At 36.0% G+C, this 22,231-nt stretch overlaps 3 protein-coding genes across 6 annotated transcripts in view; 1 reads left to right on the forward strand and 2 right to left on the reverse strand.

Moving 5' to 3' along the window:
• Positions 1 to 753: 753 nt before the first annotated feature.
• On the forward strand, positions 754 to 6,475 carry LOC132183164 (GTP cyclohydrolase 1). Of its 2 annotated transcripts, none has more exons than XM_059596568.1 (3): positions 754 to 1,216; positions 1,325 to 1,588; positions 4,914 to 6,475. In XM_059596568.1, the coding sequence occupies exons 2-3, from the start codon at positions 1,375 to 1,377 to the stop codon at positions 6,089 to 6,091; spliced, it is 1,392 nt and encodes a 463-aa protein (XP_059452551.1). In that variant the 5' UTR covers positions 754 to 1,216; positions 1,325 to 1,374; the 3' UTR covers positions 6,092 to 6,475. The 2 variants fall into 2 exon arrangements, with proteins under 2 accessions (XP_059452551.1, XP_059452559.1); XM_059596576.1 differs by having other exon boundaries at positions 754 to 877.
• A 1,133-nt stretch (positions 6,476 to 7,608) lies between these two features.
• Positions 7,609 to 15,943, reverse strand: LOC132168168 (uncharacterized). 3 transcript variants are annotated; one of them, XM_059579278.1, is made up of 10 exons: positions 15,832 to 15,943; positions 15,596 to 15,665; positions 15,077 to 15,286; positions 14,092 to 14,273; positions 13,517 to 13,688; positions 13,212 to 13,423; positions 10,318 to 10,443; positions 10,100 to 10,203; positions 9,920 to 9,940; positions 7,609 to 7,941 (listed from the first exon to the last, which is right to left on the reverse strand). In XM_059579278.1, exons 1-10 carry the CDS (start codon positions 15,869 to 15,871, stop codon positions 7,753 to 7,755), a joined length of 1,326 nt encoding a protein of 441 aa, XP_059435261.1. In that variant the 5' UTR covers positions 15,872 to 15,943; the 3' UTR covers positions 7,609 to 7,752. The 3 variants fall into 3 exon arrangements, with proteins under 3 accessions (XP_059435261.1, XP_059435262.1, XP_059435263.1); XM_059579279.1 differs by lacking the exon at positions 9,920 to 9,940; XM_059579280.1 differs by lacking the exon at positions 7,609 to 7,941 and having other exon boundaries at positions 9,926 to 10,014.
• Positions 15,944 to 17,550: 1,607 nt separating this feature from the next.
• The window catches only part of LOC132173963 (uncharacterized), a 6,404-nt gene continuing 1,723 nt past the window's right edge, over positions 17,551 to 22,231 (reverse strand). The window contains exons 3-5 of the mRNA XM_059585666.1: positions 19,027 to 20,044; positions 17,948 to 18,682; positions 17,551 to 17,845 (exon numbers count right to left, since the gene is read on the reverse strand). Of these exons, the coding sequence (XP_059441649.1) occupies positions 18,108 to 18,682; positions 19,027 to 20,044 (1,593 nt within the window). The 3' untranslated portion in view covers positions 17,551 to 17,845; positions 17,948 to 18,107. The remainder of the gene's footprint in view (positions 17,846 to 17,947; positions 18,683 to 19,026; positions 20,045 to 22,231) is intronic.

Genomic DNA, 22,231 nt, shown 5'->3' on the forward strand with positions numbered 1-22,231 from the left:
TGGTGAAAAGGCCCTAAAACCCTCTCATTCCGCCTCACTACTTTGATGGAAAAAAATAATGAGTACCGTTCACTTACCAATTGAATAAAAAATGCTCTTAAACTCAGTTTTCTCTCGCCCCTTATATGAAAATCTTTGAAAATACAAATATTTAAAAATATAAAAGTTAGAGAAATAATAAACAAATCTTAAAAAAAAAAAAAATATTTAAATTGAATAGTGAAAGTACATTATTAAAATGATGAGGCTTCTAAGTGCTCTAAAAAATGAGTAGTTAAAATAAAATAAAAAATGTATTTTTAGTTATTTTCGTAAGTAAAATTTGGTGATCATGTTTATAATGCTCTATTGTAAGAATCAACAATTTTTTAGAAGAACAATAAATCCAACACAAAATTAATACAAAATTAAGAAGTTGTAGATGAGAGTTCGACTCATTTAATTTAATAGATCAATTTATGATAAACCTAGGTAATATTATATTTATATTTGGGCACAAATTTAACACGCGGACACAAATGACTGATACGTCACTTGAAGCTCTCTTCTCAATATGATTGGTGTTAATAATTTGCTCATATTCACTCATATTCTCTCTATATCAATAAATTTAATAGTTTATTTGTAAAATAAAATAAAAAAAATATGAAAAAAATATATATATTTGACTAGAATTGACACGTCAGCTGACGTCCTCCTCTCAATAAGAGAAGTCAGGCGAAGGAAAGCAAAAAGTGAGTGTACCGACCCAGATCCTCCGCTCTAGTACAAAAAACACACCCGTCCTCCTCCTCGTCTTCTTTCTTTCTTGTGGGTGCAAGTGGGCCCACATTTCGATGAGGGAAACCTAAGAATCCACACATTCCAAAGATCAGCGGTAACCTTACGTTTCTCTTCACGAACACATCCATCCCCTCGGCCTCTTATATATACTCATCTTCTTCTTGTTTTTGTTTGATCCGTGCGGCCCATTTGCGTCTTCTTCTACTTCTTCATCTGGGTAGCTTAGATTTTGGATGTTTGTGTTGATTCTATACTGGGACTCCTACCTATTTGGGATTGGTTTGGATTCTTTGTGATACGAGTAGCTCAAGTTTTGGATGTTCTTATTGATTCCTTATTGGGTTTTTGGTTGATTCTTTTCCTTCGCTCTTCTTCTTCTTCATCTGGGTGCCCCAAAGATTGAACTTTCTGATTGATTTATTGATTTTATGTGGTAATTCGGGACTGTTCTTATTTTCGCTCTTGTTCTTCATCTGGGTGCCTCCGATTTTTATTTATTTATTTTCTTTATCCTGATTCATTGCGGGCTTTTGGTTCTTAGGAAGGTTTGGTATCTGGGTCGGTGTTATTTGTGGGATTTGTGGTCTGTCAATGGGCGCTTTGGATGAGGAACACTTGGATGAGGAACTTGAGAATGGAGTGAAACTAGGTTGCATTGAGCTAGGATTTGAGGAAGAGCCAGAGACTGTAGCCATTAAGGATGCTGTGAAAGTTCTATTGCATGGTTTAGGGGAGGATATTAACAGAGAAGGTCTCCGGAAGACCCCTCTTCGGGTCGCCAAGGCCCTTCGAGAAGGAACCAGAGGTGGGTATTTTTTTTTTTTTTTTTTGCCTAAGCTTTGTTTAACTGTCTCTATATTCATAACATAATATTTAGTTTTCTTTAGATTTTGGGTAGTTGGAAAGCTGGTGTTTACTAATCAAACATTCTCAACGGTCAACATCTTAATATTTTAATGTTAATAATTTAAACTTTGCATGTTGATACATTAATAATTGCTGTTTTTGTTTGTTAATGAAAAATATTGACTATTTTATAATCGGAGTCTATGCTTTTTCATGCTTTTGTTGCAGTCCTCAACGAATACAGACATGCCTTTTGATTTATGTTCCTAACGGCCATATTTTTCGTGAGTGAGTGCAAAAAATATGTTCCTTTTGTCCATATGTCCCTTGGTTTAGTGGTCCTTCACGAGCTGTCATCTATACAACTAAAATCAACTAAGCCGTAATCCCAATTAAAATGGAGTCAGCTCTAGAGATCCTCATCAACTAATCAGCGTGTCACATGTATTCTTTTCCTCATTCTATTTCTTTTTTAAAAAAATTATTACTTAGATAGAAACTTGTACTTTTCTTTTCGCCAATCTATCCTATCCAAAGTTATACTCTTTGTTACCTCCCTATTTGACATACATTCACTAATTCTACCCAGCACATGAGCAAGTAATATCATTTTTGATATTTTTACTGTCCTTGTGCGTTCTTCTATGAATTTCAGTGGTGCACTGGTGCTACAAAGTGCTTTCTTGTTACTTCTTTTGTAAATGCCTGCCTAGAATGGTCGTGCTTTGTTTATTGGATGGGAAACCTATGATTTACATGGTAGTTGGTGGGTCACTTGCATAGGATCTAGTAGGTTGGGTAGCTTTTGCTATCTTTTCCATGCCTCTTCCACCTAGAAACGGTGATATGCTTGTATTTGTACTTCCTAGTAAACGGTGGTACCTTTCCTTAATAATCTTTTTGATGCTAACTGTTAAGGGATTGCTATAAAAATATATAAATAAATATAAAAAGGGATTTTGAAAGTTTTGGGGGCGCCCTGGACCACCCAAGACTTCTACTGGTTCCATTCCTGCTTGTTATGCAATTAAAGATGAATAGCAGGATGCTCAACTTATAAATCTGGTTCCATTCCTTCTCAACAACAATTGCAGAAGTTTCTTTAGGACCTCAGAAGTATTATATAATGCTAATTGCATGTGATATGGCATGGAAAAATGATGTTTTAATATTTTGAAAAGGGCTTAAGTCTCAGTTTTGTGGTTTAAATAGAATCTGTTAGTAGAGGTCTGAATGCATTTATCATGGTTATGCAAGTACTAAATTTTGGCGCACTTGCTTGACACACTCGTAAATTACAGGGATTTGAGCTCTAGAGGCTGCCCATCAAGGCATTTACTTTGAGCCTAGCAAAAGCATATCCTTATATCACTCATCTTCATAGTCTACTACTCTATTTGTCAAAGTTCTACAACTAAATTGTCTGGCAGTATGAGAATTTTGGGTCTCTTGAAGTGTTTTTGTCTCATTATATAAGTCTTAGACATCCAAGTTGTTTTCTCTTGTCTGTAGATTGCAAAGGTTGTAATTCTCAGGATACTACAATAAAACGTGTTTCTGAGCACAGTAGTGTTCTATTCAGGATTTGGACGTACCAGATGTGTCTACTTTGCTATCAAGTAGGACCTTCTGGAACTAGGTTTTTCATTGAGTGAGTTTGGGGCTTAACCTTACCCTTTGTTCTACTATCTCCTTCCCTGATTTTAGTGGAAGGAGATAGTAGAAATGTTGTTTAGTAGATTGGATTATCATTGGAAAAGTGGGCATTGGGATCATACCATCCTTCTTAAACTACAAAGTTGTCATTGTCAACTTGATGGTTAGTTTAAAAGCAAGGATCCCCGTTTGCCCAATATATAGATAGCTATAACATAAGAAAGTAAGTTCACTCAGTTCTTATTTTGGGCTAGATTGATTATATTTCTGAAAAACCTTTTCCTTCAAGACTCTCTTTGTAATCTATATAATTAAAGTTACATTGTTCCTTGAGATTCCATGTCTACCAAGTTAAAGTTTATATTGGATTCTGGTAATGTGTGAATATTGCTTCTACCTGATGCTAGCAATGTCACAGAGAGAGAGAGAGAGAGAGAGCTTCATAATGTATGATAGCCCATCACCATTCCTTTTATGCCTGCTGCTGCATTATGCATTTGAGTCATATCCGTCTATTTGAATACATTTCTATTTTTTGTTTTTTCTTCTGGCTAGAAGATGCAACTTTTGTCATACATGCACAAAGTATAAGACTATAATTATGTAGAGAAGTGCTACACATCCCAAATTTTCTTCTCAAAAGCTAATTCACAAATGATGTGTCACCATCTCATGAGATTTATACACATTACTTGGGAAGAAATTTTGGGACGTGTAGCATTTCTCAATTATGTAATGTGACGGATCTATGTATAGGTATAACAAGAAGAATGCTAAGACATCCTTTTGGTATCTGTATTTCTTGAGAGTAATACTATTTAGTGTACTGTTATACAACTAACATTCAACTTGATGATATCGCAATGAAAATTAGCCTTTGGATTAATACTTGTAAAAAAAAAAATCAAGGGTTGATTTTTAATGTCACATAATCCCAATTGTATGATAGGTTAAATAGCATTACTCTTCCTAGAAGAGTTACAAATGTTTCTGGCTGGCTGCTTTCACTTAATAATATCGTAGAAATGTCCGATGAACTTCTTTATCTGACATCACCGTCCCTACTGGTTTTGCATGGGCATCCGAGTTTATTACCAATATTCATCATTTCTGTTCATTCTGATCATTTATGGGGCCACTGAAGGTTAATCAGTTCAATTTGTATAAAATTTCTTTTTCATAGCATAAAGGTTAATACCAGTTACATTTTAGAAAATTATTTTTAGTGAATAATTTTTTTAGATTGCTAAAAAATCTGTTTTGGGTTTGCAGTTGTAAGGGACTGAGGCTTTCAGGAAGCGTCATCCATTGTTTAATAGTGATTGCATATTGTTCAACTTTATTTTCTCGCGGATGAATGAAACCAAACTAATGTGCTATTTTCCTATCCTCTTCTAATATTTGGCTCTCTGGCATTGCTTAAACTCCTAGGTAGTAAGCAGGTTTCTGGTGATGAAAATGGTAATAGTAAGCTATTTTGCTGCAAATTTGAGACATGGATAAAATTTCTCTACGTAAAAAAGAAAGAACACAATATCAACATTGATGTCAGCTAAAATATCTTGTTGAACTAGTTATGAATCTGTGACTTGAATTACTTAAAACTACATCATTGTTACTATTTTTAGGTTATAGACAAACGGTGAAGGAAATTGTCCAAGGTGCTTTATTCCCTGAAGCTGGTCTGGATAATGGAGTTGGTCATGCTGGAGGTGCAGGTGGACTCGTGATTGTTCGAGATCTTGATCTTTTCTCATACTGTGAGTCATGCTTGCTTCCATTCCAGGTGAAGTGTCATGTAGGTTATGTGCCTTCAGGTCTACGAGTTGTAGGCTTAAGTAAGCTTTCCCGAGTAGCTGATGTATTTGCAAAACGACTCCAAGATCCACAGCGGCTGGCCAATGAAGTTTGTTCAGCTTTGCACCATGGTATCAAGCCGGCAGGTGTTGCTGTCATTCTCCAATGTTTGCACATCCATTTCCCTAACCTGGAATCTGCCTTTCTCGACTCAAATCACCAAGGATGGGTAAAGGTTCTGGTTTCTTCAGGTTCAGGGGTTTTTGAAAATGATAATGCTGAAATGTGGGGTGATTTTTTGAGTCTTCTAAAATTTAAAGGCATAAATGCGGAGACAGCCCGTAGAACAGACTCAAGCAATCAATGTTGGTGCCCATCCCAATCTTCTTCAAGTGAGAAAACTTCCTCCAACAATGGAGCAGCCAATCCAGGAATGGTCACTGCGGTAACTTCAATTCTCAGGTCTCTGGGTGAGGACCCATTAAGGAAAGAGCTCTTAGCAACTCCTTGTCGCTTTGTGAAGTGGCTGATGAACTTCCAAAACAATAATTTGGAGATGAAGCTGAATGGCTTTGTTTGTGGTGGGATGGATCTTCTAAAACCTAATGGGGAAGTCACCCCGAGCGAAAAGCAGATCCATTCTGAGCTGAACTTGTCATTCTGGTCTCAATGTGAGCATCATTTACTTCCTTTTCATGGGGTTGTGCATGTAGGATACTTTTGTACCGAGGGACTCAATCCTATTGGAAAATCCCTGTTACACTCGATAGTACATTTTTATGGATGCAAGCTCCAAGTTCAGGAAAGACTCACCAGGCAGATTGCAGAGACTGTTTCATCACTGTTAGGTGGAGATGTGATAGTAGTTGTAGAGGCTAACCACACCTGTATGATCTCTAGAGGGATTGAGAAGATTGGAAGTAGCACGGCTACAATTGCCGTATTGGGTCGATTTTCAACTGACCCGGCTGCAAGGGCTATGTTTTTGCAGAGCATTCCAAACACTTAATACTACTGGAGGATGATGATTCTTTCCAATACAAACTCTAAATGTGTTTCTCGTCTCAGGTATAGATCCTCTCATTTCTTTGCCTTTCTTGGCAGTGGTGCAGCAGTCATGACAGGAATAAGTTTTGATGGATCTTCTCAAAGATGACTTGGAGACAATCTGTGTCTCACTCAAGTTTTGTGTTAGTTGGTGCAGAGAATTTGCATGATTTTTGAGAATCTTAGGATTTCAATTATTTTTTTCCCATATTAATGCTTGTAGCATAAACCCTTCAAAAGAAAATTTTCAAGGGTATGTCATTGTTTCCATGATTAATTTTTTATACTATTTCCAGCAAACACGATCGATTTACACCAGTTTGATAATTAAAGAAGAATTTTTTTATATCAGTGTTCAGATTTCTCACTCTGTTACTGCTTTTTCTGCTGTACATCGAGTAATCAATATTTACTTTAGACCAAAAGCACATTGTTTTCTTACTCTGTTACTGCCCATGATGTTTGATGTTCCTGACCAAAAAAGGGCACCCGTCCGGATGCAGAAATGCCATTCAACATTTTTCAGATTCAACTTATGGGCAGTTCTATGTACAAATAGAGTAATGTTATTCTTCATTCACATTTTACGCCATCTGACGCGATGACGTGATGTAAAAAAAATATTCCATATCATGCCAACAACCTGACCCACTAACATTTCTTGGCAGCTGTCTTCCATCCAATGTATGGACGCACCACCACAGAAACAAAATACAAACCCTACCCTGGTCAAGCTGTGCTTTTTTTGTCGTGGAAGAGCTCGAATTCAAATGCAGAAGATATTTAGCATTCTCAAAATGCATTGCTATCATTCTGCTTGGCGATTATCACCACAAATTCACAATCATTATCAGCTAGGACCTACTGATAGTAGGGGTGGGCAAGTTAACCACCTACTGACTACGACCGAACCGAAATTAACCGTCTAAGTGTGTGAGTTGAAAATCTCTATGAATTTTTTATACCAACGTTGGTTCAGTTCGCTTAATCAGTATAAACTTTTTGTTGTCAATTAACTGAACCAAACCGAATACGCATAACCGGAACGAACCGCCAAATTTGACAATTGACACGGATTAAGGCTTTGAAGGATGGACTTTGTGGAGTGATGTTTTGTAGAAAGTATTTGGTAAGTGTTTTGCATCTTATATGCTTATTGTTTGCATCTTATGTTCAATAAGTTATTTTAGTCCCAAAAAGAAAATTTGAGCCCCCAAAATAACTAATTATTGACTCATTTAAAAATAGCATTGGTCCAATTAAAAAAGCCTACGGTTAACCGATTAACTGGCCGAGATTAACCGATTACCGAAATTAAATTAAAATTTTGAAATAATTTGTTATCGAAATGAAATTGGTGAATTAACCGATTTAAGCTGACAATTTCGGTTAACCGACCGAAAATGGCTATACCGAACTGAACCGATACCCACCCTTAACTGATACCATCATTTAGATCAATTTGCAAAAACTGAGTACTAGACAACATAGAATATATAAGAACCATAGACCAAACCATATACATAGATATACATATAGACACCCCAAGTATTCAATAACAATTCTTGTTTGTATATTCAGTGGCCTTCATGGCATCAAACTCTGAGATTCGGGCTACACATTCTAGCCCAACCACATGTGCCGAATTGCTTGCCAATCTATCTCAGGATGAGTAAAAGCTATGTGAGGTTTTGCATGAGGCTTTGCACGACGGACATGATGCATATGCACACGGTACACGTAAGCTACGATGATGGCGATTCCCAGGGATATTAATAGCAATATACATCCGCGCAGCAATGCTGTATGAACCTGCATATTCTTAACACAATCAGCATCTCTCCTGAAGCCAGCTGGACAAAATACAACATAATCTTTTTCGCATGCGAGTATTTGTATTGTGTATTCCATGATTCACAAGAAATAGTTTAATCCCTTCTGATGCAATTGGCCGATAAATCACCAGGTATTAACCAACAATGATAACAAAATTAAGCTGATGCTTATTGAGATTCTACTGAAAATCCAATGCACGAAAGGGAATATGTACTATTTCTTAATGCTAGAGAAGGAACTAATTTTGGAAGCTTGTTAAAGCATAATGAAAGCAATTTCAGTCCCAAATCCATCAAGATGTTTGTTCCAGTCAATCTAATGAAAGCCACTGAAAATTCAGAATTCAGAGCAAAATCTGTTTGAAAAAATTTAGGAGCTATAGAAAATGCCACAATTCTCGATCTGAATCAGCAAAAGCAAGAGTGACTGATTTTCTACACATGCCTCTACAGGTCACTGAAAATTTCTCAAATTTTTTAAAAAATAATTATAGCAATGTTATCTTCAGTTCTACACCATTCTAAAACCCCAGCTAACTGATACCCTACTGTACCAAGACTCTTAGAGCATGTTTGAGATTGCGTTTGACAAATAGAGCTTTTAAGTCAAAAAGCTTCAAAATGAAGCTTTTGCCAAAAGTGCGTTTTAGCCTTTTTTTGGCTTTTTGAACCCTTAAAAACATTTTCAATTTTTTTTATCAAACGGGTACTTTTTTCTTCAAATTGACTTTTTGAGTGATAAACGCACTTTTAGGCTCCTCAAACGCACACCCAAACAGGCCCTTAGACACACACCCTCCTACACACAACACACAAAAATTATTAAAGATCTAGAAACTTTAATATACACTTTATCACAACTAAGATGAACTAAACCTAAACTGCCATGCTGTCCCCTTGCTCCTACATTTAATAGCTTTAGCTTTAAGGATCTCCAATTTTTACTGGTGCATCAGCTTGGCAGGCTAACCCACAAAGCTTGCACCTGCCATTTACTTCAAAAGTAGTATCTACAACTTTTACATGTGCATCATTCAGGCAGGCTAACCCAAAAGTTTAAGTTTAGTTAAAATTCAACCATGCAACCTTTTCCAACATAAAGTTGGCTCGCCTCAGCTTGATTTGTTTTAACCCTGTACATATTAAACTACTGGACCATATAAGGACCCTTTGAATATCATGTCGGATGTCACAGAATGTATAACTTAGACCGATATATCAACACAGTAAGATCCATCGCAGAATTCAGGCAAGTATAAGGGAAGGCCAAAATCACTATATTTTTTTTTTCGATAAGTAATGTAGTATATATCGAAAAAAGCGCAAAGTGCCTCTAAGTACACAATAATGTATACAAATCAAAGTACACAATAATATATACAAAGGAACCCAACCAAACACCCTAACAAACCAAAAAACCCAGAAAAACCCAATCAAACCAAACACCCAACCAAAAAGGTATACATACAAGAGACCCAACCAAAATCACTATATTAATAGCATTCTTTGCTTATTCACCATCTAGTAATTAAGTTCTTCATGCTAAATGTAAGTTTCCACTCATAAAACATCGTTCTCCATTAGATCCAATGACTTGCTTATTCACCTTTCTCGACGAAGCACTTCTAAATTGCAACACAACTTCAAAAACTCACTGATCAGTAACAAAATGGCAATCTAGACTGAGAGAGTTTTTACACTGCCAATACTGCCTACTACTTTAAGAACCAAGAGAAAGCAGAAGTCCGCCTGAAGTGTGCACATAAATTGAGTGGAAATGCAATACATAGCGAGAAAAAAAAAAAAATAGATAAGCTGTTGTTTTGTAAATATTTGAAATTTCGGAATTTTAATAAGTTGACTTAGGGTATAGAATGACTTGTAAACTGTAGTGTCATTGAAAACATACTGGAGTTCCATAAACTTATTGAATTAGGTGCTTATAACCACTATACCTTGATGTAATGATTGTGAGACTGCTAATATTCATAGCAGTGTCATACATCCCCAAGATGTAGAAGAACAATGAATTCAAGTCACATCATATATACTGCTCCTTGGAAGGTAAGAAAAAATTCAAAATACGCAAAAGAGAATTGAAACTCTTTAGATAAATACAGCAAGAAAGACCACACCTTGTTCATTATCCAGCTCTTACGAGGAAGATTTTTATCGGCGTGCTCAAGGGAAAAGCGTAACATGTCAATGATTGTCAACTCAGTTACTGGATCACAGCTTTCTGCAAGAAGAAAGGGAAATGATAAACCATAAATTTATTAATCAAAAACCTTATCTGAAAGCAGAAAAAAAAAAAAAAAAAAAAAAATGGGAGCTAGATAACTTAAACTGTCACCTGGAATGTCAAAAATCTGTTTTGCAGGTGGAATACCCAGCAGCTCTCCCAAATGGACACGGACCCGAGCACGGTCTGAAAGCGAAAGTAGGTCACCATGTGTAACAACAACAACAGGCTTGTCATCTGTAAGGAAAATTGGAGCATCCAGCCATTAGTACCCAACAATTATGCATAAAAACATGTTATATTTCATTTCCAACAATGATCACAGAAAGCACTGCACTGTTCACAAACTGGAACTGATCCATATTACGACTATTGAAAGACCAAAACCCTAACCCAGACACTTTATTTGGGGCCAAAAATGTCTTCTTGATTGTTGTAGGGTCCATAGGACTGGTCTTAGGCTTCCAAAAAGGGTATATTTTTCCTTACCAGGTTATTGCTGCAGCAATCTTGGCCTATCATCGCCCTAAAACTCTACAGTATTACAGTTTCTGATAAAAAGGTACTCAGCCATAACTCCACCAAAGAACATTGTTGGGGGAAGCCTTGTTGAGTCACCTTGGACTCCAGACAATCACTTATTGAATGTGACTGCTGCAGATCGAAGGTTTGGTACACTTGAAAAAAGAGTGAAGAAGGCTGGTTCTGGTATTCAATTTGTCAGTACGAGACTATAAATGTTTTAGTTCTTTTTTTTTTTTTGCTAAAGCAAAAGATGTATTTAAGGATTTTACATGGATAAAGACAGTGTATGTTGAAGGTTGTTGGATAGCCACAACCCACAAGCCTTAGTTCCTACCAGTTGGGGTCAACTATGCAGGTAAAAAAAGAAAAATGAAGACAAAAGCAATTATAAAAAAAGATAAAAGGGCTCATCTGGAAGTATCATTAATTATCCATAAAACACATTTAGTCTAAGACCAGGATTGTTTAAATACTTTGCGAATTTGAAGTGTAAACATAATGTACATTGCCCCTCGCTGTTTCATGGAGGGAGATAGGAACAAAAAGTACTATCAAAAATCATTTGGACCACTTGACACTTGATAAAACTCCGGAAACAAGAAGTCCAAAGCAACCACTTTAACCAGTAGCCCAGAATCAGAACAAGTGTCTTTATTTCTCCCGAGGCATCCTTACAAGTAACCTTAAAAACATGTCATAAAAAATTATAGAAACAGTTGTCCAATGCCTCAGTAGTGACTCAGGGCATTGGAAGCATCTTTTGAGATAATCTGCCAATGGCCAGGTTGCCCATAAAAGATGAGATCCTACTACTCCTTTATATTCTCAGCCTCTCAACTATGTGAATAAATTAAGGCTTGTCAAAGTGAGAAATTTCTTAAGACCAAGTTCATCTCTGATTTAGAATTTGGTAGCAGTAACAAGTAGTAAGCAAATCAACCAGTTTTGCCTTCAAATTTTTATTATCTTCTTACTACAAGGAAACAGGCCAAATTTCAAAACATCACATAATCAAGTGAAATTGGTGTTGAAGCCTCTAAAGGACCCAGGAGAATATTTCTTTAAGGGTAAAGCATATTTTCCCAACCTATGGTAAAGGTTGAGTTTGATTTGTCAACCTTTGGTTTTGAAAACTTTATCCTAAGATATGTTCTATTAGCATCTACTAAAATAAGGTAGAATATTAAACTAGCTCATTGTGCTTTGGGCTCTTATCAAATAGTTCCATAAGTTTCCAATTTAAGCAAATAGCTCCCAACGTTTTGACTCATCAAGTAGTCCTTCCATCCATTTTTCTAAGAGAATACTTGTGAAATTCCAATCATACCTCCAAAGACAAAAATTGCCCAAAGCACATAAAATTTTTTTTTTAAAAAAATAAATAAATAAAAAGGAAGAAGAAGAAGTAAAAAATGAAAGTAGGAGGGGGAGGCAGGAGAGGCGACACACCCCCTTCACGAGGAGTACAGGCAAGGTCGACTGCCCATATGGCACCTCAGCCCACTGGATTGCATTTTTCTCTTATTTGCACTTATTTGCTTTTTTTCTACTTTTTTTTTTTCTTTGGGGCATAATTGGAATTTCACAACATTCTGTTAAAAAAAATGGATGAAACGATCTACTTGGAGCTATTTGATAAAATTAAAAATTATGGAGCTATTTGATAAAAGCCTACATCATTGGGAGTTAATTTGATATTTTAAATACAATGGAGCAACCAATAGTTGCATAAAATATTGATAGGTAAGTGTCATTTTCCTAAAACAAAGGCGGGTAAGGTGCTATTTTTCTCAATCACATGTGGTAGCATGTCACTTTTTTGATGCACATGTATGCACATGCAATTTTTGAAGTCAGCTATCGTCGAGTACTAACAGAGTAGACTTCAGTTGAATAAAGTATCACTTTTTTTTTTTTTTTAAGGTAAAGTGTCACTTTTTAGACCACACAGGTTGGGAAGCCCAACTCACTCTATACAACCGGTGAGAAAACGTGAAATTAACCCTTCTTTTGAACAAGAGAAATTGCAAATCAACTGAATTCAACAATACAATCTATTGGGTAAAAAAAACATTAAAACAAAGTGGAAATTAGCTCCTTGTGTAAAAACTGATTTAATTTTGCAGCCCTTATTTGAACCTGCATCCCTCCAACAAGAGCTTTAGCAAGATTTTTGCTAGTTTTATAATTGTTGCTTGATGTTACTCTTATCTTTCAGTACCTGATATTTAAGTGTCTTTGTTTTCAGAGGAGATGTAAAATATAATTCCCTGCTTCTACTATATATGTTTCTTTTGGCAGTACTATAGTCACCCCGGCCCATAGTGTATTTTCTTTTTCCTCTTAGTACTAAATTTATTAATTTTTAAAACACAGAGGAAAAGACAAGCCACTGAGAAGTTATGAAATCCAAAGTCTTGCATGAAATCTAAAAGATGTTACCAGGAAAAAGGAAGTCAAGGATGTTCATGTCCTAATACCTTTGAATGACAAGTATGGGCAGCTAAATGCTTCAGCAATCGTCTGGATATACTTCATGTCTGAATCATCATTACTATCCATTGATTTCAAAACTGAAATCGCATTAACAACAAATATGACAAAACTGACCCTCCTGATCTCCCTCGTCAGAAAACCATTCCAGCGGGCCTTGCATTTCATACTGATTCTTAAACTTGGACTATCAGAACCCCTGACAAGCAATTCAAAGAAGTGAGGTAATTCAATGACTGAAAAAAACACATAAACCCTGGAAGTAAGGATACAAGAACTTCAAAAGTCAGACCTGATAACAGCATCCCCATGACGAACACCTTTTGTCAGCCAACGCTTTAGTATTTCAGTGTTCTCAGATGAATCATTAGACAAACTGCGTGTGTCATAAAGACAAAATGACATTGAGCTTTTTGGAATCATATATTCCTGAAGGAAGTAGGTCCCATCTCCAACAGATGTATCTGGCACAAGAAGACACGCCAAGAGATTGAAACTATAGAAATAAGGTGTTGGAATATTAATTAAATGATTAAATTCACAATTTCCTATTAACTTAAGTTTTTGAAATAAGTGATAATTTAACATGGTATCAAAACAGAGATCCTGCCTTCGTAATTTACCTAAGATTTCAATTAAATAATATTTGGGTTTCACTTATTGAGAGAGGAGTTTAGATCCACATGTGAGGAGGAGTGTTAAAATGTTAATTAAATGATTAAAATCAACATTTCCTATCAACTTAAACTTTGGGGATAAATGGTGATTTAACACTAAGTTCATCCCCTTATTCAAAGAAAATATATAGACAGCATCCTTTCATGATTCAAATCTGAAACTCATATCAGATATGCTAAAGAATCATACATGATACTTGTGCTCTTTCCGATACAAACTTGTCTTCTTCAAACACCCTGGAGATTCTATTTACAAGACTGCTTTTTCCAGATCCTTTTGGACCAACTAATATGAGCGAGGTTGTCTTTGGAACATCATAATCAATCAATTGCAAGCCACCCACCTTCTCAATCCATGCTCCAGGGACATAGCTGTCAAGTTCATCTAGCAGGTCATTTCAGGCTAAACATAATATCAGTCTCTACTACGATGAACAGTAAAGTCCTTTAAGGACAGTTATAACATTTACAGCGTAATGACAGTTTTTAATGTTTAGTTTTATGGTTTATAGTAATGAAAACTGCACCTATCCATTAACTAGTTATAGTCCATAAATACTAGTAATTTTTCTCTATCCTCTCTAGTTTCTTTTACCACACAACCATACCGTGCAAAAACAGAAGTGCACCCTGTCTATTCTATTGAGACAAGAGTTACAAATGATTAATTAACTTTATTGTTGTTAATGTAAAAGTAGAAAAGACTTATAACGTTCACTCTTTCTTTATAAATAGAGTAATGATTAATTTATCTCTTCCTATCAGTTTAAACTTTAAGAATAACTGATAATTTAACATATTCTTTGTTTCTATTCGTCGCGCGCGCACAAGTGCGAGTGCATGTGCATTTGAACATAGGGGCATGCGCCCTACATCATGCGCCTAAGTAATTATAATTAACTTCTTACTCCAAAGAACAAGAAAATTCAAGGCTTAACCTCATATTCACAACATACCTCAAGACATTTATTTTTGTTCATCAAAATTTGTAAGAGAGTGTGATGTGACACTAAGTTTTAGATCATGACCACCATTAAAGAAAACTAAACAATTTCAAACATACTATTGAAAAAAATAAATTCAAGTAATGAAACCAGAAAAGTTTCCTTTGGAACTAAAGTATGGGTCAAACTTCTCACTTACATGCTTCATCTAACAACATATTATATTAGTACCTCAAGATTTTGCTCTTCGCCCCATTCAAATTCTCGCAACGAATCCGCAATTCATCATAACTCTGCAGGACTTCTCTATAAGCACTGTGTCTCCTCCTCCGATTGGCTTCAAAATCCAAAGCAGCTGAAGAAAACCGACTGCCCAATTCATCAAATTCCCCCAAAACCATCAAATTGTCTTCTTTGGTGGTACTGTCTTCAACTTCATCCCTGAACCATTGAAAATCAGATTCAGACTTCCACCAACATAACACAATTTTCCAATAAACCCCTTTGGTTTATTAAGAAAGTGAGGTAAAAAAAAATAACAATCAAAGTTTAGAATTTAGTACTCAGAGATTAACTCCCAAAATGAACCTAAGGAAACCAAATGAGTTATATTCACAGTAAGTTTGTCAGCTTGTCTATAAACCGAAACAACAATCTACGATTCTGACTTCTGAGGATTCTATTTTATTTATTTTCTCCCCACACAAACAGAGGATTAGGAAAAAGAAAATGATCTCTTTCATCACATACCCGAGAAAAGTAGGTGTTTGGGGTGGCAGTTGTGGGAAGTCTTGCTCCTCCAGAGAGGACAAGTCCTCGTCTGCATAATCAGCAAATGGGGTTAGTTAAATTCCCACTATTGGCTTACAGAGTCAAACACCCTGTTTGGTTCCCGGGAAAACCAGAGCGAAAAAGCAACATTTTCAAGCGTTTCAAACTTTCCCCAGAAAACCAAACACGAGAGAGAAAGAGAGAGAGAAGTGTACCAGTAGTGGAAGTGGGAGGGGTGATCGTATCACCACCCATGCTTGCTTGCTTGAGAGAGAGAGGAGAAATGGTGACAAAGGAATCTGATTTGAGTTCTGAGTTGTTTCTTGTCTGCTAAGACACCTGAGTTGAATTGAAGAGGTGGTTGACGAAGGTTAGTGATGTGCCAACTGAATGCCACGTGTGCTTCCATGCCATGCGGCGACATTGACTTTTTTGGACATGTTTAAGGTTTTATGGAGAGGAGTTATATATTGAGTTGTAAGAGTATCATGGAATAGTCAAATGTTACTTTTATTTAAAATAACTCTTTAAATGTTTAAAAAATTTCTCATATTGGATTAGCCAAAAAAAAAAAAAAATGTAAAATAGTCATTTGATTGGAAAAGCTAAATGTAGCAGCATTTTTCAAGGGAGCTATTTTATTTTTCATTGTTTCTCTAACCTGTTTTATCTTTTTCTCAAATTGTTTCTTACTTTTTCTCTGCATATTCTCTTTTTCCCAATTTTTTTTTCATTTTTCCTCTCACATGTTTTCTTCTTCCTAAAACTTTTTTTACTTTTAATAATATTTTAATAGAATAGATAGAAATATAGCTAATCGGATGTAGAGACATTTAAAAATGGCTTAACTAAACTAAATAAAAGTGAGTTATGAGAAGCCATTTTACATAAAAATATGACTCCTCCATTGGGAATGCTCTAATGTCGCAACTTTTATTATTATTATTATTATTATTATTATTATGTAGGGGTGCTACGAGTGGATCATGTGTTGATAAGGGAGAAAACAATATCCAATCAAGATAATGGAATATTGCCCAAAGTTTTTTTTGAAAAAATGATTGGTTACTGATCAGAACAAAACTAATGGAATGCTGAGGATTTTTTTTTTTTTTTCCTAAAACAATAAGAAAAATCTGGTATCCAATACATACTTAAAAAAAAAAAAAAAGGTGAGATAAAATCTTCATTAAAAATGAAACTAAATTACAAGTGTGTGTTATTGTATTGACACTTGAATCTTGTACATTACCTCTAGTAGGTTGAGTTTGAGTAGGTCTAATAGTACATAATTTTTTTTTTTTTGTTTTTTTTAATCGATGCGGGAGAGGAGAAAAAGGGGAGTCTAATTGGACCCTCTATTTGATGTTAAGGCAATAGTGCACACTGTACAATGAGAAGGTTGCCTTGGATCGGTTTTCACCTGCCTTGAGGCACTAGATAAACAGTTGCCTACACCTTCAAAGGTGGCATTCATGGATGATCCTCTATGACAGAAACGTGAAACGTGGCCCTACACTTTATGTGCAACACTAAGAGCCTATTTGGATACATCTGCGTTTAACACTTAAAAAATCCGTTTTAAAAAAAAAAACAATTTTAATTGAAAAATTAAAAGCACTTTTAAAAGTCCAAAAAACCTAAAAATGACTGAAACGTACTTTTAGCAAAAGCTAAAAAATTAACTTTTGCCGAAAATCGTTTTTTGAGTTAAAAGCTCTATTTTTCAAACACAATTCCAAACATGTCCTATATATGCACCAAATTGTCTTTCTGAGTCAATTGCACAAAAAATACAACGCAGCTTCAACTAGTAACAAGAACATCGAAGGGAAAGAAATATCTAAGCCACTGTCAGTTATAGATTTGGCTAAGGTGCTGTTTGTTTCAACAGTTTAGATTTAATTCCGCTATAAGACAGAAAAAATGTCAAATGAACAAAATGGTCTCTTTCTTTTGCTCTCTATTTCAAATTTACTTATGATCGTCATCCTTACATTTGATCAAATGACACCATAAGACAAATCAAAAAAATCGTTAAAAGAGTGAACAGGCCTTGGAACCCTATGGTACTCGTTTGTATTTGATTTCTAAGATCTAAGCTAACAAAACTCCCATCGTGGCATTTCCAATTAACATATTCTCCTATCCTGTGCACTTGGGTAAGGTTTCCTCCATACAAACCTGAATGCAATTCTCATAAATAAGCACAAATCCACACAGAGGGTCCTGAAAATATGCCACAGAAAATTATTAGTGACAAACTGATGTCAGTATAAGAATAGCCAAGACACCATTACCAAATGCAATAGAAATCGGTGCAATCTATACCTTAAATGAACCCATATGGGAAGAAAATAAAAAAACAAAACAAAACAGCAACAAACTGATAGGCTCAGGACCCAGATGCTGGAATACCTCCTTGGTAAGCACATTGGTGTAACAGCTTCACTAGGGAATGATATAGGGGTAAGTTCTATACATCTATTGATTAATAGGGAACGACATATGGCAGAGCATAAACATCAGCAGACTCTATCTGCAAAGCTTTCGCCCACACGTGTTGTGTCCCTTCAACCTGAGGAGAACCTGCCTTGGATTCCTTTGACAGCAGACAATTGCTGCTAAACAGCCATTCTTGGTCGTCAATATCAGACAAATCCTCCACTTTTGGTATAGAAAGTATCTGAATCAGGTATTTGGAATCGGGATGTGGCGGTTTTGAAAAAGCTTCGCCATTATCATTAACTTGTAACGTAGTAGGGGAAGGCTTTGCATTCGGTCTTTGAAGCCTTACCAAAGGTGGTTTTGCAGATGCTTCACCATTTTCATTGACCTGTACGGTAGTAGATGAAGACCTTATTGAGCCTGCATTGGGTCTTTGAGGCTCCACCAAACCATTAGGCCTATGCTCCTTAATGCCCACTATACCATTACTGGCAGCCCCCTGTCTCCCAGAAGTTGACGGAATATCAGTTTGGCAAGGTTCCAATTTCCTTCCATTTTCCATGACTCGTTCAGAGGATGAAACAGGTCTCAGCAACTTATGGGGTCGAATTCCATTGTCTGTGAGAAACTTAAAAGAGTAAGAAGCTAAAATCTACAACCAAAAGAATTTATCTCCCAGAAAAGGAACAACCAAAAAACAAGTACTTGACAACATCATCTGACCAGCAGCCCGAAAAGCAAACATAGTAACTGGAGATCAAGTTTAGCTAAAAAGTCTTTTTAGCTTTAGAGATATACAACAATAGTAGGCCACAAAAAATGGGTTCTTACTGGACGAACTAAGTAGTATAAAGCCTCTATTACCATCCATGGGGACAAACAAAATAAAATTTGTGGTTCCAATCACCAGACAAAATAGAAGTCCTGCAGTGTGATTATTGTACAATATAGGAAGGACTCACCAAGTAGAGGTCCATTTTTGTGAAGCTCCTTACGTTTTCCAAGATTTCCCTCACCAAAAGTACTGTTATTGATCGTCTCTGAAAGGTAAAATTGCTTAGCATTGCTAGAGTCAAGGGACTCCTTGCCGTTTTCTTGCAATCTAGGCTGCTGTTTACTATGTTCACTTATCTCCTTTGCTTTCTTCTCCTTTTTCTTTTCTTTAGCTTCATCTTTAACCTTTGATTTGCTTTTCTTTTCTCGATCATTATCCTTAGGTTTATCACCCTTACCATTACTATCCTTGTGCTTGTTCTTCTCTTTCCCATCCTTTGGCTTCTCAACATTTTTCTCCACTGGCAAAGCAAGTCCAACTCTTCTGTGATCCATAACAGAGAAGTTTCCACCAATGGCACTCTCCAAACTTCTCGTATTGACGTGATTTCTTTGTCCATTGATCTGCTTACTATCGTCTTTCGCTTCCTTAATTTTCCTTTGTTCTCCAGAATGATTGGCAAGATTGCTCTCCACCACCCTACCCAGAAACTCAGATCCTCTTTGACCAGTAACAGTAATCTTCTGAACCATTTGGCTTGTAATAGCACTTTCTTCATCCCTGATTCTCCTGGCCAACTCCTGCACATATTTAGCATCCTTAACCTCAACATTCTGAAGATTGTTTGGAACAAGCTTCTCTCCTTTATAGCTATCCGGCTGCCCTGCAACTCTCTTCTCATCCGAGGTCCCCTTTTTTTCTTTATCCCTATCCCTGTCCTTGTCTTTGTGCTTTTCCTTTCGGTCTTTCTTGTCACTATGTTTTTCCTTACTTCTCTCTTTGTCCTTCTTTTCTTTACCTTCTCTCTTTTCTTTGCCCTTCTTATCCTTTTTATTCCTTTTCTCCTTCTGCTTCTCCTGAAACAGAATTACAATTAGAGACCCAAAAAAAGTCACAACGCCACACAAGCTAGCACTGCGAAAGCAAAATGAGAAATTGATACAAAACACATAAAAAGAGCCATGAGGATTATATGCAAAGGGTAGCTGCAACTATGTCATATTTTAGTGTCATATTTTTTTTTTCTGCATAACCAGTCCCAAGGCCAAGGCCAAGGCCAAATAAAGGAGGAGGGTTGCGGCAAGTTGACAATCAATGTAAAATTTTTGTCTCATATCAACAGGGATCTTATTGACATGGTTATGCAGTACCAATAAATTTCCAATTCCAATGACCAGATATGGTTTTGTCAATTACAAAACAAATTGCCTTTGGTCACTTTGCTCATAAAAGACACTTCATCTGCCCCTTAACGAATTCCCTTTCTCTACTTGATTGGGTCATTTTGCTCATAAAAGACACTTTATCTGTCCCTTAACGAATTCCCTTTTTCTACTTGGTTTTCTTTTATTGAAGAAAGAAGAATAAAAAGCCTATCAAATTGGGCAAATTTGGCCTCTCTAACGTTTTCTTAAGAACAAACCATAAAACACTCGAACAAGTGCCATCATTCAATCAATCAACCTATGATCTATAATGGAAGAGAATGCTATCGACTGAGATCCAGACCTATGTATAATTGAGATCATTTCTGGACCTTTAGAGTCCACTAACAACTAGAGAGCAATGTTCTGCAGGTTGTTATAAATTTAAGAAAACATCATACAGTGAACAAAACTTAGGAGAATGCTCAGTACAAACGTGTTTTCCCACAAAGGCTTCAAATCACAATCACCCTCAATACATAAGCTTTTTATCAGGAAAGCTTTTGCTAATACTGCTCTTTTTTTTCTTTTTCTTTTTCTTGTTAATTCTACTAAGTAAGACTCCTAGAATGCTGAAGGTCATCAGGTTCAAAGCTTTCCTATCTTGTCCTTCTCCTCCTCCTTAAGCAAGTCATGTAAAGACAATTACAGAATGAAAGTTCCTACAAATTCTTTTCTTTTCCGAGTACACAACACCAGTATAATTGGTTTTTCTAAATGGGATATTTTAAACGCCTTATGACAACTAGAATATAGATTGGTCTGCTTTTCATCATACAAATATCATAATAAATCAATATAACACTGTATTTTTAAAACTTTGGAACTCAATCAAAACAAGGGACTTTATATTGCATAGTTGGAAGTACATACATCAAGTTTGACATTATAACAAATTCCAGAAATAAAACAGATAGATCCGTATTTTAGGTTACCAAATATTGTATCATATATGGAAACTATTATTAACTCTTCAATAGATCATCCATTGTGTAGTAAAATCAAATTAAAACCTCTCACTGACCGCCTAAAGGATGGCTAGTAAATTATGCACAAACCTCATTTGGTTCCAATCATATCATGTTTGTCTTGGTAATGGTTATGTGCTCTTGCAGGCTATGACTTTCTGACATTAATGATCTCCCAGAATTTCCTCAACACATCTATGCCAAACCCATGAAGACATTACCAGCTTGCAATAAAGGAACATGTAGTAGTGTTAAGTTTATCATGAGCCAGTATCAAATGCAATTCAAGTGTCTCTTAATTGCATTACATGTACTTGAGCCTCTATGCTGTGTGCAGGAGTGTGAAGGTGTCAAATTCAACAAAGTTGCTACTCTTCCAAAATCCTAGGGCTTGAACAAATGGTTTTTCTAATTAAGTTTGAAAGTAATCAACTATTTTGAAGCATACACTCAAACATTGATCAAATCAATAATGAAACCTAAGGAACCCCCTTTTTTTCTTGGCTTTTTTTGATGGGACATAACCTAGGTAAAGTAAACATACATTTTCCTTGTCCTTCTCTGGATAAACCTACTTGATGAGTGTCTAACAATATGGGTTGCGCCCCTTTGCGCTTTTTATAACATCATTACTTTTCAAAAAAAAAGAGTGTCTAACAATATGCGTGCTGCACCTGCACACTTAAACCGCAGCAATGCCTGTGTTCCTATTTAGAAAAGCACTTCAAACATATAATGCAGTCCAAGAAGAAGGAATAAACATTAGAGAAGCAATTAGTCGAGCAATAAAATAAAAATGGTACAATCAAGGCCAGCTTATCTGAAACGCTAGGGTTTCCAAAATCTTATGGAAAAAATTGGTCACAGAAAAATGATCTCAATTTCCAGCGCAAAACTAAAGAGGATGGATATCTTTGTAAATCTTAAAGTCATTGTGTAGATCACCTGGTACTTTATGCTTCACTGAGCAGGATTGTTATTCCTAAATTAGTCTGCTTCC

The sequence above is a fragment of the Corylus avellana genome, chromosome ca1 (genome assembly GCF_901000735.1).
Source record: "Corylus avellana chromosome ca1, CavTom2PMs-1.0".
NCBI lineage: Eukaryota > Viridiplantae > Streptophyta > Magnoliopsida > Fagales > Betulaceae > Corylus > Corylus avellana.